Genomic DNA, 16,219 nt, shown 5'->3' with positions numbered 1-16,219 from the left:
TGAAAGTTCTCCTTTTAAAAATCAATCATGGACACCCATTTAACATCGGTTCTTCTCCACCTTTTCTTTTTTTTTTCAGATCTATTTTTGGGCTTTTTATGCCTTAATTTAGAGAGGAGGACAGTGGATAGAGTTGGAAAGAGAGTGGGGGAGAGACATGGGGCAGGACCTAACCACTAGGCCACCTGTGCACCAATACATGCTCTGTTTTTGATAAAAGTCATTACAGTAGGTGTTGACCCTCCCATCTCATATGTCAACTTGCTTTGGAAAAGCACAAATTACAAATGGTTTTACATTCATCACAGTAGGACAACTTCCAGAATAATTCATTGTTTTCTTTTTTTACAGTCTAGATTTAAAGTCAAGCAAAAATAAGTGAACATTAGGTGCTTGTACATGAAAAAGAAAGCAAAATTAGACACACATGTATGTAAAAACAATGTTTACAACTTTGTTACAATGACAACATTGGGTTCATTCTTGGCAGAAGTGTAAGTAATTTTAAGGCCAATATTGACAATATTGTCTTCCAATGTCACAGTCTTTTTAACACAGTAGTCTTTCATTATGTTTCCATAATAAGGTTGAACTACATGGTTTCATTGCAATAACGAATACATGGACATCTGCCATGCTTTCACATTATCTTACGCCCTCTGACTGCCTTTTTAAGCCAGATGAACCCACCCTGAGATGAATTTCTGTCCTAAAAATCCCTGTAAAGTGATAATAAATCTGTATTTGGGTTTGTTGTATGACAGGCCATTGTGTTACGAACCACTAAATTTCAGTCAAATAAATCATCTCAGCTTCAAAATCATGAAAAATGAGGCAGTAAAATCTGCTCTAGGACGGTGTGGGTGTATTGGTTGGATGATCTAAAGCCCCGCCCATGATCCCTCTCAGATCTAAAAAAATGCTACAACCTGAATGGAGGAATCATCGGTCTTCAATGCTGGACCTGTCAGCTCTCTGTGTCAGTCACCAGAGAAACAGTCACATTAATGTCATGACGGACAGACAGTTTAGAGCTAAAAAGTCTCAGTTTCATTTTATCATCCTATATTTAACTCTTTGGGTATTCCCTATATCTCTTTTTTCTGTTATGTGAATTTTATGTCTCTCCTGTTTATGAGACGTCTTTGTTGTTAAATTTCTGCTGAAAAGACTTTATTTCCTTAAGTTGCTCTTCAAAATAAAAGTCATCAATGCTGGTTAGCATTGAAGACTTTTATTGTGACAGACTTGACAGGAATAGAACTTGTCTATCATCAGATACTTTACTAAACTTTAGCATGGTGATGCTAACAGACATGAGGGATTAAACTGTTTGTGCTTGTAGAGAGACAGCCACAGTCTGCTTCTTTTAATCATCCAGGACTAAAGACTAGTGAGATATGGATTAAAACAGTGACATCAGCTAAAAACAGACTGTACTGAGATGAACTGCTGGGTGAGCATCACGCAGTGTTTGGTTTGCAGCCCAAAAGAAATGTGACGGACAGTTGTCCCGGGAACTTTGTAAAGGTTCTGCCTCTTCCCGAACACCATTTATGGGTTGTTACCCAGATAGATGTGAAATAAATCTCATTCAGTGGATATAAAAAACAGTCTATCTGTTGTGTAAGTTTAGAAAGAACTAAGAAATGCCAATATGAACTGCTAATATGCACAGTAATATTATTTTATTGATCCTATCTCATGTCATCTTTGCAATGTTCAACAGTGTTAACACACATCACAGATTGTTCTCATATCATACAGGTCTACTCCATTGTCAGTCTCTCTTTGCTGCAGAAAGGTATTAAAACAAAACTGACATGCAGATAGACGTGTGAAGAGAGATGTTTCACAGCTTCATTACAGCTTTTGTGTTCTTCCTTCAACTGTGGCCAAAAGCAAAGGTTAAAATACCAAAGATAACACAAACAGAGGAAGTCCTTGCAGTGGACATGTCAAACTCGCTGTCTAGACTGTAGATTCAGACACTGATATAAGCAGGTACTGAAAACAAAAGTGGAGAAGTTTGTGATGTGATAAAATGACCTCTGCCTTAATTTAAAGGTCTGTACTGAAGTGCCAAATGTGTGGTCACAACTAAATGTGTCGCTGTTTTGTGGGCAGACATTTTTTTTTCCAGGCGGGGGTGTATACAACATAAATAGATCCTTATTTTATCATAGCGTGACCGATGTTTCCATTCAATGGTTTCACTGCAGGAAGTATTGGGTTCTTCCTGCCTTTCACTGTCTGCCTCCATGAAGACGCTCTCTTCATATTCAGACATTTGTAATAATTTAACTCAGCTGAGCATCAGGTCAACACAACCTCTGCAACCTGTTAAACCTGCCAGACCTGCTTTGTTTTCTTTCTGCTCTGGTGTCCAAATTCCTCCGACATTACGTACACACTGAGGAATGAAAAACTTTAAAGCTACATAGCTGCATCTCTCCTGATAGACTGATGCTCAGTAATGCAGTTTACACCAAGCTCTTGTTTCAAAAACATGATTAATACTCAAATTGAAGTGTTATTTTCAGGGCCTCAAGTCGTCATATTTCTGCCAGCTATATTGATTTTATGTTTCCTTTTTTTCAATCATTATTATACATTTTTCACAGAAATATATCGAGAAATACTCTGGTACTGCTAAGATCTTATTTCCTTTTTAGTGTGTCTGTTTAGTGAGAAAAGAATCTAAAAAATATAACTGTGTTTTTGTGTTTCTCTGCAGATGGATTTGGAGCCAGAGGGCAAAGTTTATATCCATGTTACCCTCACTGGATCCTTCACTGATGGTAAGTCTGCTACTAACCATTGTAACACACCTCGAGGTTTCTCACATGTTAAATATCAGCTTGAATAATTATAATCTCTGAGCCCTTTAATAGCTCAAATGTACCTGTGTAATAGTAGAGGCTGTGAGAATAGGTGTGCACTCGTTTTCTGTGTGACTGAGATCGACTGGTATGTATGTGTTCTTCAGACGTCTTCAGAGGTAATATTTGTCATCATACCCTCCTTTTTCTTGTATCTGTTGCGGTCATGCTCCGCTTCCTGCCAAAAATTACCAATAACAAGCTTTATTTATGTAACATGACAGATACATCACATTTTTAAGCTAGGCTATTTAAATTATTGTTCTTGCTGACTGGAGTCTTAACATATTCATGTATTTCCCACGCTGCTTAATGTACACTCTTATTTTAACAGCATTTTAATAACTTTGAAAGGCATTTTGCCAAATGTATTTTACATAACTCTGTACAGTAGTGACCTTTTTTTCTGCAAGGTCCACTGGAATATTTGTTTTCAGTCAAAGCACAATACTGTCAAATATTATTTATGTAATGCGAATGCAGATGAGATCCTGCCCCAAATGGAGGAGTTCAAGTATCTCAGGGTCTTGTTCACAAGTGAGGGAAGAATGGAGCGGGAGATTGACAGGCAGATCAGTGCAGTGCCGCATCTGCATCAGTCTGTTGTGGTGAAGACAGAACTGAGTCGAAAAGCGAAGCTCTAGATTTACCAGTTGATCTACGTTCCCACCCTCACCTATGGTCACGAGCTGTGGGTAGTGACCGAAAGAACAAGATCACAGATACAGGTGACCGAAATGAGTTCCCTCCACAGGGTGTCTGGGCTCTCCCTTAGAGATAAAGTGAGAAGCTCGGCCATCCAGGAGGGACTCAGAGTAGAGCCGCTGCTCCTCCGTGTTGAGAGGAGCCGGATGGGGTGGCTTGGGCATCTGGTCCAGATGCCTCCTGGATGCCTTCCTGGTGAGGTGTTCCGGGCAAGTCCCACTGGAAGGAGGCCCCAGGGAAGACCCAGGACACTCTCCAGCGTGTCCTGAAAGTGGAGAGGGAAGTCTGGGCTTCCCTGCTTAAGCTGCTGCCTCCACGGCCCGACCTCAGATAAGCAGAAGAAGATGAATGGATGGATGGTAATGCCACAGTTTACTTGCTCAACTTAGGCACACAGTATAGGTCAGTGATTCCCAACCTTTTTTACATTGGAGTCCCCCTATTTGTATCTAAGAAAAGCTGAGGCTCCCGTGACCAACACTGGAAAAAAATGCTGAATTGCTGTCAAAAATCAACACCAATTATAATTGTTGCTTTGATAAAACCATGACTTGATCCATGATTGATAAATTCATTGAAAATAGGTGGACAGACTCGACACATGTACGTCCTATCTGTTCAAAAAGTCTTGGGGTGCAGATGGCCTCATTGTTAGCTTGTGGCCCATGTAAGCCCCTCTCTCGCATCCCTTTTTTTTTTGTATCTAGTGTTCTATTTCTATTGGATAGAGGTCTGGACTTTGACTCGGGCACTCTAGAACATTCATCTTGTTGTCTTTAAACCATTTCTGTCTCGGTATTTTGCAGACTGAATAAGATTGTCCTTCAGGTTTTTCCTATATTCTGCAGCATTCATTTTACCCTCTAACTTTACAAGCCTTCCAGGGCCAGCTGCCGAGAAGCATCCCCACAGCATAATGCTGCCACCACTGTGCTTTACGGACGGGATGGTGTGTTTGTGATGATGTGCAGTGTTTGGTATCCACCAAACATAGCATCTTGTCTGATGGCCTAAAAGAACTTTATTCCACTTGACTATTGAGTTTCCCAAATGCCTTTTGGCAATTTCTAATCGAGATTTGATATGAATTATGAGGCTTTCTCTTTGCTTCTCTCCCATTAAGCTTTGACTGGCGATGAACCTGGGCAACAGTTGTTGTACACAGAGTCTCTCCCATCTCAGCTGCTGAAGCAGAGTAGTCACGGGTGTCTTGGTGGCCTCTCTCACTAGTCTCCTTCTTGCACGCTCACTCAGTTTGTGAGGACAGCCTGATCTAAACATACCTATATCAGCAAGATATGACATTGCAGACAATACCACATCTTTAACACACATTGATTTCGTGAAAGATAGCTGGAAAATGGGAATTTTCAGTAAAATCTTTCTTTCTGGGCTATAGCGCTGTTAATTTCCTACAACATGATATAATACTGAGCATTTATGGAGAGAAAAAAACAAGATAGTTCCATCTTAGACGTCTCCTTAAGCCCCCTTTCACACTTCAAACCACAAACATGTCATGTTTATCGGAGTATGGTAAGAGCTCAGCAGTTTCCGTGATGTCTATGTGTTGTTTTAACCTCACAAACTGCTCTGTGCTGCTTTCTTTACCTTGAGCTAAAACACATACAGTGAAAACATGCAGATATGCAATAATGTAAAATGGTAAGATTGTTCATCATATTTTGTCTTCTGTTGTGTCTTTTCACATTAATTTCACAAGAAAATCAATCGCCATTATGACACAAGAAGTTATACTTTCAAATTTCTCTAGTATCACAGGGGTGATGTCATGGATGAATGTATGATGAAAGGCTTTTCTGATAATGATGGCTGAAGTATTTGGAAATCACTTGGAAAGTATCTGATTACATTTTACATCATAATTTTTTGTGTTGTTTCCAAGCAGTTGTACACAGTATATTAGCTTATAAAATAGGTCAGTTTCCTGCTTTGAAATGTTTGTTGTCATCCTAAACTTTGCTTGAACTAAACTTTGTCCAGTTTACAGCAGAAGTTACTTCCCTTTTAGGGTACAGTCACTGTTTTCTGACAAAAAAAAGAAAAACAAAACGTATCAAGTCTTGTCTTGGGCTTTGAAGAGTTATAGTCTTTTTTGATCTTTGTTTACTAAGATTTTATTAACATGCAAAAGAAAATGCATGGCTTTTGTTTACAAAAAATGTGTTGATTGATCAGTTATTCTTTTTCTGGGTTATAAATGTGTTACTAATCCAAGCAACTGGAACATACTGAACCTATGGAAACATTCATTTCTGAGGAGACGGTTTATGCTTAGTCGCTGCCTTTAAGCTCAAAATGAGAACAGTGACACCAAAAAGATGACTGGAAAGATGGTACAAAACTCTTTAGGCAAGCCTGGAATCAGGTGTAAGTTTTGGGTTTACTGTCACCAGGATGGACATAAATCTTTTACTATTCTTTACATAAAACTACTTATGTTCTTAATTTTTAATGTGTAAATATTAAAATTAGCTGCTTCAAAGAACCAAAAGGGTCTATGGTAAATGTATATATCATTTGAAAAACAAAGGCTGAACAATTTAAGACATTTATCTAATTGTGGTTTTGTTTCCCAATATTGCTAATGCAATTTTTTCTTAAGTTCTTCATCTTATATATTTTTCAACGAACACAAGCAATACATCATTCTTTATCACGACCAACACAATATGAGATAGATTATACAGGGATGAAAGTTTTTGAAAAAAATATCTACTTGCGACTATTTTGACTAAGGTTACAAATTCATTATGAATTGTTCTATTATAGGGAGTGATCTTTTTATGTCATTCTTATTTTGATTAAAAACGTATAAAAATGAGGAAAGTCTGATTTTTGTTTATTATTGTAAAGAAAATTGGCACTCGAATGTTTGCACGATGTTTAGAGAATAACATCTCTGCTGCAAAAAAAAATGTATTAAACTGTTTTTTGACACATTTCAGATTAAAGAAATATTGCACCTTCTGCAATTTGAAAATTGTGTGATTTAATTGAAATTTAGATTAACTGCCCAACCTTGTTTCATAACATAAGGTTTTAAATTCTTTGTTTCTAATTCAGTGTTAATTTTGGCAGCTATTTTTAATTTCAGTCTTAGTTTTAGTTTTTAAATGAAATGTATTTTAGTTTTAGTCACATTTTACTAATTTCTATCCTTTTTAGTTTTAGTCTAGTTTTAGTAGACAAAAACTCAAAACATTTCAGTCTAGTTTTAGTCCATAAAAAGTCCTCCCATTTCAATCTTTACTTTTAGTCCAAGCATTTATTTTCTTGCCTAAATCTGGAACCAAATCATGGTAGTGTGTTCTACTCTGCCAAACCTGGGGTCCCTGCTGTCTGCAGCTGAGAGGCAGAAGAGATACAGCTGCATTGTTTTTTGACAGGTTTACCAACAGTTGAGAAATATCACAGATTTTAAATGTCCGACAAAAATTAAATTACATTTTTGCCTAGTTTTAGTCATCTCGATAAAAACTAGACTCAGTTTTTGTCAGTTTTAGTCATCACAGATCTATTTTTGCAAGTCTAGTTTTTGTCATGGAATTAAAGGCTGTTGACGAACATTTTTAGTCATAGTTTTAGTCGATGAAATTAACACTGTTCTGATTGACCCGTTTTGTATTCAATTGTTATTTTAACTCAAACTCTTCCTCTTCTTTCCCTTTCAGACGACGCTATCGTAAAAGAAAAAACCTACAAACAGTTCACAAGGAAGCGGCAGAGAGCAGTGAGACGGAGGATCCACCAGGTCAACGGGCACAAGTTCATGTCCACCTTCCTCCGTCAGCCCACCTTCTGTTTCCACTGCAAAGAGTTCATCTGGTGAGACAGTGGAGTGGGGACAAACCACTGCTGCTTACATTTATCTGTGTGCTCTGTAAACTCTATCTAATGTGTCTCTGACTCTGTTATAGGGGTGTATTTGGAAAGCAGGGTTACCAGTGTCAAGGTGAGCAGAGCAGACCTTTTTTTGATTTAAACTTTTTCACACTATTATTTAAAACATGGAGAGTTTGATGCTGAGTTTTTTTTTTCTCTTTTAGTTTGTACATGTGTGGTTCACAAACGATGCCACGAGCATGTTGTCACAGTGTGTCCACGCATGAAGAAGCCAACAAAAGAGCAGGTTAGAACACTCTAAAACAATGCTAATAACACACTTTTTGCATTATGTTTCACCTATTGGTAGTTTTTTTTTTTACATTTTGAAATAAACACAAGATACTTGTACCCTAATGAAAGGATAAGCACTCACTGAAGAGCCCCAAATCCAGGGTATCCGCGGGGTCTTGAAAAGTATTAAAAGGTGATAAATCAATTTTGGGAAAATTAAGACCCTCAAAAAGTATTAAAAAGTCTTGTCACGACTTTATAAAGTCTTAAATTTTGAAAGTATTTTTTTTCTGAATTAGCTGTCCAAGAGTTTGAGTCCCAAAAACATCGTAAAAGTGTGTGAATTTATTCATTTTTATTAAAAAACAAAGATGAACAGGTACATAAAAAACTAGGCTATTGTGGGTGTGTTTGTAAATTGTCTCTGAGAGCGCCAGAGCAAGCTATATCACTGATGTGAATGGTTACAGCTTGAAGTGGCGGTGAGGTATTAAAAAATATTGAGAAGGTCTTGAAAAGTCTTAAAAAGGTATTAAAATTAACTTCAAGATTCCTACATATACCCTGAAATCTTAAATGTATCTTAAAGTACTGCTGCTGAGTTGTATACCCTACCACATGGCCCTTGTAGTTGCCACAGCATCACCACCTTCAACAGACCCAGGCTCTGTACATGCAAGCTCCAGGTAGTGACAGTGCTGATACCAGCTACCCACACATTAAATACGCATGTCTGATACCCACCTGCAGTGATAAGCAGACTGTATTTGTTCCTGTTTTTGTGTTGGTCACTGATCCAGATCACTGCTCTATACCCTACTATATTTTTCCACTCATATATTTTTACACAGAAAGTGCCTATAAATACATCTTTTGCTTGTTTTAGCTTCTCAACATTTGGCCATTTTTGCTCCATTTTACTATATTTTGCTGAACATTACAAGTTTCTCTTCCTCTGTGAAATTAAAGGGGAAGCAGATTCAGCACTAACCAGAAACAAGGGCCACCATGATAAAAATGGGAACTAAGAATTGTTCACATTTCATGTAGCTACTTTTGGTTAGTTAAATTATGTACATGGTGGTTGAGCACACAGCTTCAACACAATGTGTAAAAAATAGATTACAGCATGTTTTTCTCTCTGCAGCCTACAAACCAAGGCTTCAGCATCAACGTCCCTCACAAGTTCAGTATTCACAACTACAAGTCTCCTACCTTCTGTGACCACTGCGGTTCTTTGCTGTGGGGAATTGTTCGGCAGGGCCTGCACTGTAAAAGTAAGACATCTTGATGTTCATATCTAAAAATCAGGACCTGTAATTCCCTCATTGGTCTTATTAAATGTTACTGTCTTGTCTTGTTTCTTTTCTCAGTATGTAAGATGAATGTTCACATCCGATGTAAAGGAAATGTTGCACCAAGCTGTGGGGTTAATAGTGTGGAGCTGGCCAATAAACTTGCAGAGATGGGTCTGCAAGCTGGAAGACTCTCTAAACGCAGCTCAGAGGTTAAAAATAAAGTGTTATTCCAGAATCAAATTATTGTTCATTTTACCTGAAATTTGCTCTATCATTCATCTTAATTTTTAAAGCATAGTCAGTGTTCATTCGACCAGAATCTGATATATGAGCCGGACCTAAGAGATGTTTTTCTCCGCATTTACAGGTTAAAAAAGAAGTTCAGTTAAGAGTGCCTTCTGTAAGAAGGGAGAAGGTGGAGTGTCAGCCAGAGACCCCCCGGATGGGCATCTCAGACTTCACGTTTCTTCAAGTTCTTGGCAAGGGCAGCTTTGGCAAGGTGGGAGTATAATAAAATAATCACTAAAGCTGGCCTCACTTTTCCAGATAATCTATAAGTGTGTGGTGCTAAAACATTTATTTTCCTGCTTCCTACTGCGTTAGAGCCTTCCTGGCTTGGAATTGTAAATATCAAACATGATATTTTCAGTTCCAGGCTGGACTGCCTCAGATAGAATAACAACAACCAATGAGAACGAGCAGACTGGTTAGTGGAGAGATGTTACGTAGTTTCATGGCTCATAAAGATAAGCACAACTATATCCTCATTTCAGCAAGCATTTCAGCCATAATCTTTTTCCTCATTTTTTGATTTCTGTTGCAACTGTAATGCACACCAGGACAACCAGCCAATGATTTTGATAGTTTTCCATGTCTGTTTCTCTTCTGAAGTTGTGTTTAATAACGGAAGTTTCTCTGAGATCTCTTGTGTGCGCAATCTGTACTCTGAAATTGTTACAATAGATGTTACATGGTCTGGCTGAGTCCTCTAATCGGTGCATTTTGTGGGTTATAAAATGAAAAATAGTTTTAAATGGCCATTATATTTTCAGTCCTCCATATTTTGAAAATCATTCAAGTTTTGAAAATCATCTAGTGTGTGGCCAGTCTTAGGTAAAGAAAAAATATATAGTTAAATTTTGATTTATATCTTATATATGTCTTTCAAAACATCTTTCAACTAAAAATATTATTGTTATTTGGCAAATAACCCATTTAAAAACTAAATAGTTCTTTTTCACACATAACAAAAAACCAACATTTTGTAGGCCCCCTTGGCCTTGATAACAGCTTGCATTCTCGCTGGCATTGTTTTTATGTACTCCGCTGTCTCTTTTGTATTGCCGCCACTTAAAGTAGAAAAATATGAAAGCTAGGAAATTAAAAAATAAGGACTACGAAGTAAAGAGCTGTAATTATGAGATAAAATGCCGAAATTATGAGATAAGAAGTCATGATTAGGAGATAAAATGTTGAATTATGAGATAAAAGTCATTTTACACAATAAATTTGAAAATGAATGGATAACATTAATAATTATATTTTAGCACTGAAAATATAGTTTCATTAAAAGACCTTCTACACACTGATGCATTAACCATTACAGAAACATAAAAAAATATTTTGGTAATTACCAGTGCTGTTAATTTAGGTCAGCTGTTGTATAAACCTTGCATTGGGTGGTTAGACACTGTATACTGTTAGAGTAAACGAGGAGCAGATTATGTAACATCCTGTAAATGCTCATCTCTCTTGTTCTTTGTTTCTTTTACCTCTAGGTGATGTTGGCGAGACTGAACGATAAAGAGCGAGTTTTTGCAGTGAAGGTGTTGAAGAAAGACATCATTTTGCAGGATGATGATGTGGAGTGTACCATGACGGAGAAGAGGGTTCTGTCACTGGCTTGCTGTCACCCCTACCTCACAAAGCTGTACTGCTGCTTCCAGACATCGGTCAGTGCAGATATACTCATGTGCCCCTGTGATGCAAATAGTCAGCCTGGATTTTTTGGAGATCTCTTGCAGAGTTGATGGTGCAGAGGTTTTATCTCAGAAAAAATACCCAAAGAAATATGATCAGATTTGTATCATCATCATCAGTTCATAACAAAGAAATAAAGATAATCTAATTTAAATGCGTTGTATTCACGTCGGTGTTAATTTCGTTGATGACTAAAACTATGACTAAAAATGTTCGTCGACAGCCTTTTTTTCCATGATGAAAAGCTAGACTAAGACTAACCAAAATAGATCTGTGATGACTAAAACTGGTAAATATGTCAAAAAACACTGCATCTGTAGCTATTCTGCCTCTCAGCTGTAGAGAGCAGGGACCCCAGGTTTGAAAGGGTCCATAGAACACACTACCATGATTTGGTACCAGATTCAGGCAATAGAATAAGTGCTTGGATTAAAAGTATAGACTAAAATGGGAGGACTTTTTATGGACTAAAACTAGACTAAAATGTTTTGAGTTTTCGTCAACTAAAACTAGACTAAAACTAAAAAGGATAGAAATGAGTAAAATGTGACTAAAACTAAAATGCATTTTATTTAAAGACTAAAACTAAGACTAAATTTAAAAATAGCTGCCAAAATTAGCACTGGTTCCCTTATACAGAATAGAACCTGTCTTATAAATGTACAGCTGCAGATGCAGAATACCTACCCATAACACAGTGCACAGAAGGATAAGTTTCTTCTCAGCCCAAAATGGTTAAAGGCAGCAATTCATTTTTATAACAAACCACAAAGAGGGTGCATTTAATGTGTCCAGTTAGTACAAATGATAGATTCAGGGCTACTGGTGTGATGTGTAAATTGGTCAGCAGGTGGCAGCAGAGCCACAGAAGAAATGTAAGTGAGAGAGAGAGTAAGAGTGAGATGCACTCCTGCAGGCTCAGACAGCACTCTCCTAATCTGCTTTGTGTTTTAACCGTCACTGACCTACTTCACCTTGGATCAGAATAGAGCAACAGGAAGTGAAGAACCGACTCAGTGACTCTACTCTCCTGACACACACAACCACAGAATATCCTTCATCCATATACCGTAAATTATCTTCACTTTTACATGGGTGCATCGTTGCTCTTTCAAAAAATAAATCCTAACAAAAGACAAGATTAAAGAAATCAGTTGTTATGGTTTGAATATTTCTAATACTATATGATGACATTTTAAGATACTTAAGGAGCCATTTTGATCTCTTTTAAGATTCTTTACAGTCTTTATTTTTTAACTGGAATATACAAAGAGTGGCATTAAACTGTTAACATGTATGGTTTAAAAACACTAATTTTTCTATCTGGAGCTTATGGATATTAATACAGAGGTACTGGACAAAGGCCACTGTCCATTATGCACACCGTAATAAAATGTAGTCATTGTAAAGCAGAAAAAAATACATAGATACATATTTACAGCCTTCTGTATATGATTGGAAGCACATGGAGCATTACTTCAAATAATCAGACTCTCTTTGATCGTTTTTGATCATTATTTAAAGAGATTAAAAATAAACTTCTGAGTGATATAGAGGAAAAGAGTGGACATTTGTGTATCATGCACAGAACTGGAGGAAAAAGAAGGCTTCCTCTAAAAATTTGGGGAAAGTTTAACAGTATTAAAAACTGGATAGCACCAAATCCTTCCATGCAACATATAGCAGTCCATCCTGCTACAAGACCATGTTAGTCAAGTTAAAAGCATTGCTGTAAAATCAGCTTTTACTTTATAGAATTTAACATGCTTGAATTTGTCAGCCTCAAATGCAGCAGTTAATTTTCTTTTTAATTCAAAATGACCACCCAGGAAGTTACAAAGGAGATCATGTCAGTGTCAAGTAGAAACATTCTCATTGTGGATTGTAAATAAAAAACTGATAAGCAGGCTTCAGGTCAAAATTTTTGCTGTATTGAAAATGCAGTTTTACTCACATTTTAGTGTGTAGAACTCAACAAGAATCAGTTTCCCACACCGAGACCACACACAGAGCACCGCCTGCTCTGTGTGTGCAGCACATTGTTAAACATCATACATGTGATCTCTGCATAAACAGCAGCCCACTGTAACCCACAAAGCAGCTAAACAGATGAAGCTGTGGCTGAAAATCCTCATCACTTCAGGAAGCTTTTTGGTCAGATTCTTACATCACGTCCTCCTGCAGTATTTTTTTCCTCTATGATCTCATTTTCTAGATCATTTATCGACCACAGCCTGTAATGAGAATAAAAGATTTATGGATTTTATCAGTACTTTTTTTGCACGGCTGACTTTCATCTGCAGTCAGTTGCACAGAAATCCATTAAAACAGACATGTGAAATTTATGAGAAGCAGGTGAGCATCATCCTTGAAGCAATCTTGGCATGTCCTTGGTCATGGCTTCTTGGACTGTTTAATAACCCAAGAGCCTGTGTGAGGTTAGTGTGGTTTTTGTGCATCAAGTGTAAATATCATCTCCTTGCTTCCTTTTAAAGGACCGTCTCTTCTTTGTGATGGAGTTTGTAAACGGGGGCGATCTAATGTTCCACATCCAGAAGTCCAGGAAGTTTGAAGAACCTCGAGCACGTTTCTATACAGCAGAGATCACCTCCGCTCTCATGTTCCTGCACAGCAAAGGAATCATCTACAGGTATGAATCAAGCAACACCCATACTTACCAGATAGGATGGGCCTAAAGAAGTAATGTGAATGAACGAAAAGATTTCTCAAGTCTGGTTCAGTCTTTCTCCCTCTGAAAAAAACCTTAAATAAGTACTTGTCTTTTTAAAGATACTTAATGGTTCACTTCAACTTATACTTGATATGGCAAAAATCTTATATATAATTTCTTGTCTCAAATTATAGTAGACAGTTCATTGAAGAATTTATTCAGTGTATTAAAGTGGACGTTTGTACAAAATTAAAGCTAATTTTACCCTGCAATGGAGGCCTGCATATTGCGCTGATGATGTAATTTGTTGTAAAGGGAACTGGCAGAAACCAGGCCTGACACCAAAATTCTGAAATGCTGGATTCAGGAGTGACCTGGCCGAGGCGCTTTACCACAATTTTCAATCAACCATTAAAACTCATCCTGCTGGATTTTGGTTAAAACTGTTTTTTTTATTCATCCTAAGGCCAAGCAACATGGATAAACATCCATAATAATGCAAAACAAACACAGACATACAGTAAGAGCATACCTCACGCTTTAGCAGTCAGAAACCTTTTGTCCTTCCAGGATCTCACACCTGATCTAGAAAGTGACTTTTGACATTTATACCAGCACTTCAGTCTCATAGTGCAACCCACAGTCACTACAAGCACTACAAGAACCCCTATTTTGGCTGTTAGAATCAGTTAAACTAAAGTGCAGTCTTTATCATATAACTCTGTCCTTGTCAGTGTTATTTTTGGCAGCTATCTGAAATTTAATTTTAGTCATTAGATTAAAATGTTGATTAGTTTTATACAGATTTAAGCCATTTTTGCTCTTCAAAGTTTTTTTTAATTCATTTTTATTTTTGTTGGCATCCAGAGTATTTACAAGGAGCAAAAACAAAACGTTATCAGCATGTTTTACCTGCTTTTACAAATTAAACGTACTGTTACGTATTGTTACTTTCAGTAACAATAACATAACAAGAAAAAATTAAAATAAAATGAGGAAAGTAGACAGCTTTACCTTGTATATAAGTGCACTTTCCAAGTGCATCAGTTTTGTACATCAAGTGAGTTTTCTACTCCTTTATATTACATTTCCTCCTATATCCAAAAGAGAGACACATTCACAAAAAAGGATAAAGGCAAACCGTTTATGATCATTTAAGCAGTGGAAACATGTATGGAGGATATAGTGGCGGGGCTGCACGGTGGCACAGGGGTTAGCGCTGTTGCCTCACATCAAGAATGAAAAACCAGAATGTTGGTTTTTAAGTTGCTTGTGCATTTTTCTTTTAAATTCTCTTCTTTGGGGTTTGATATAGTTGATCCACTTTGACCATCAAACTTATATTGTTGCATTTTGAGTGAATATGTCAGTTTTTCCCTTTTACATATCTGGTAAATTGTGTCTATCTTTAATCAGGGGGCCTTGAGGTTTTATCCTCCTGCAAGATATGGCTTTTTGTTTTTTTGTTTTTTTTTTTTATCTGCAGCTAGTGGTGTTATCATGAGAGCCCTATCTTTAGGGTTTATGTCCTGAGTGACATTACAGAGATATAAAACAACAAATCTAAGTGGGACAGTTGTACCGAGAACTTCTTTGAGGGCCTGATGATTTTTTTTTCCAGTAGCTGTCTAGGACAGGACAGGACCAAAATATATGATCATGATTTGCACTGTTGACCTGACATTGTCTCCAGCATTTTGAATTTGTAGATTTTTTTAGTTTCTGCTAAGGAGTACTAAAAAAAAATTAAACTTAATTCTTCCAACAGTTCCCTCTCCAAACCTGACTTTGAAATACACTGGGAAAAAAAAACGAGATACATTACCTTGAATGCTCTCTCACTACATCTCTTCTTGTTTTAACAGATCTTTTACCCTGGAGGAGAATATCATAGTTTTTTTAATGCTCAGTAGCTTAGCACTGACATTTTAGTCTCATTTGGTTTCTCGACTTAAACTAAACTTACTTTTTGTCAGAGTTTTTATTATAAAACATCTATTTTTAGCAAGTCCTAGTCCAGTCTTTCTCATGGTATAAAAGTAGTTAATATAGCTTGTCGGCCAAATAAACACTGATCATCATATACTTCACCTCTCTTTCACTGAGGTCCATTAAGGTTAAAATGGAACAGCTCCTATTCCTGCTTTACATATTTGAAATGAGTCTCTTAAATCTTTTTTTAGGATGCTATTATCTTCATGCAGGGGTATGCTGGCTGAGCAGTTGTCTCTCTGCCAGTGTATGATGATAACAAAAGAGCATCATGTGAGCTAAATCCTGAGTTATATTTGGTGATCCATGTGGTCCATGTCAGTCTGCACCATATAGCATGACTGTTGACTTGAGAGGCCACGAGCAGTTTGCATACTACCACTAAAATAACGAGGCATATAGCAGAATCAGGCCATCAGTGTGAGAAGAGCAGAGTTCGTGTTGCCTTATTTAAATGTTAATGTGTTATTAAATGTGTTTGTCTTCTCACAATCTTTATTTGTGTGTGGCTTTTCAGGGTGATGCCACAGTGTACCCACGTAGCTGAGCTC

The 16,219-nt window shown here is 37.2% G+C and overlaps 1 protein-coding gene across 3 annotated transcripts in view; it reads left to right on the top strand.

The window, feature by feature from the left end:
- prkcha (protein kinase C, eta, a) overlaps positions 1–16,219 on the top strand; it is a 34,768-nt gene that overhangs the window by 7,995 nt on the left and 10,554 nt on the right. For all 3 annotated transcript variants that reach the window (XR_005993312.1, XM_041812918.1, XM_041812919.1), the window contains exons 2-10: positions 2,738–2,801; positions 7,283–7,436; positions 7,529–7,563; positions 7,658–7,740; positions 8,875–9,004; positions 9,101–9,234; positions 9,393–9,524; positions 10,804–10,977; positions 13,501–13,655. Coding sequence is in view for 2 of the 3 variants with exons in the window: in XM_041812918.1 (XP_041668852.1) it covers positions 2,738–2,801; positions 7,283–7,436; positions 7,529–7,563; positions 7,658–7,740; positions 8,875–9,004; positions 9,101–9,234; positions 9,393–9,524; positions 10,804–10,977; positions 13,501–13,655 (1,061 nt within the window). In the remaining variant the exon portion in view is untranslated. The remainder of the gene's footprint in view (positions 1–2,737; positions 2,802–7,282; positions 7,437–7,528; positions 7,564–7,657; positions 7,741–8,874; positions 9,005–9,100; positions 9,235–9,392; positions 9,525–10,803; positions 10,978–13,500; positions 13,656–16,219) is intronic.

This window comes from Cheilinus undulatus, linkage group 18, assembly GCF_018320785.1.
Source record: "Cheilinus undulatus linkage group 18, ASM1832078v1, whole genome shotgun sequence".
NCBI classification, from domain to species: domain Eukaryota; kingdom Metazoa; phylum Chordata; class Actinopteri; order Labriformes; family Labridae; genus Cheilinus; species Cheilinus undulatus.
The sequence above is the reverse complement of the archived record's forward strand: the minus strand, read 5'-3'. Positions and strand labels throughout refer to the sequence as shown.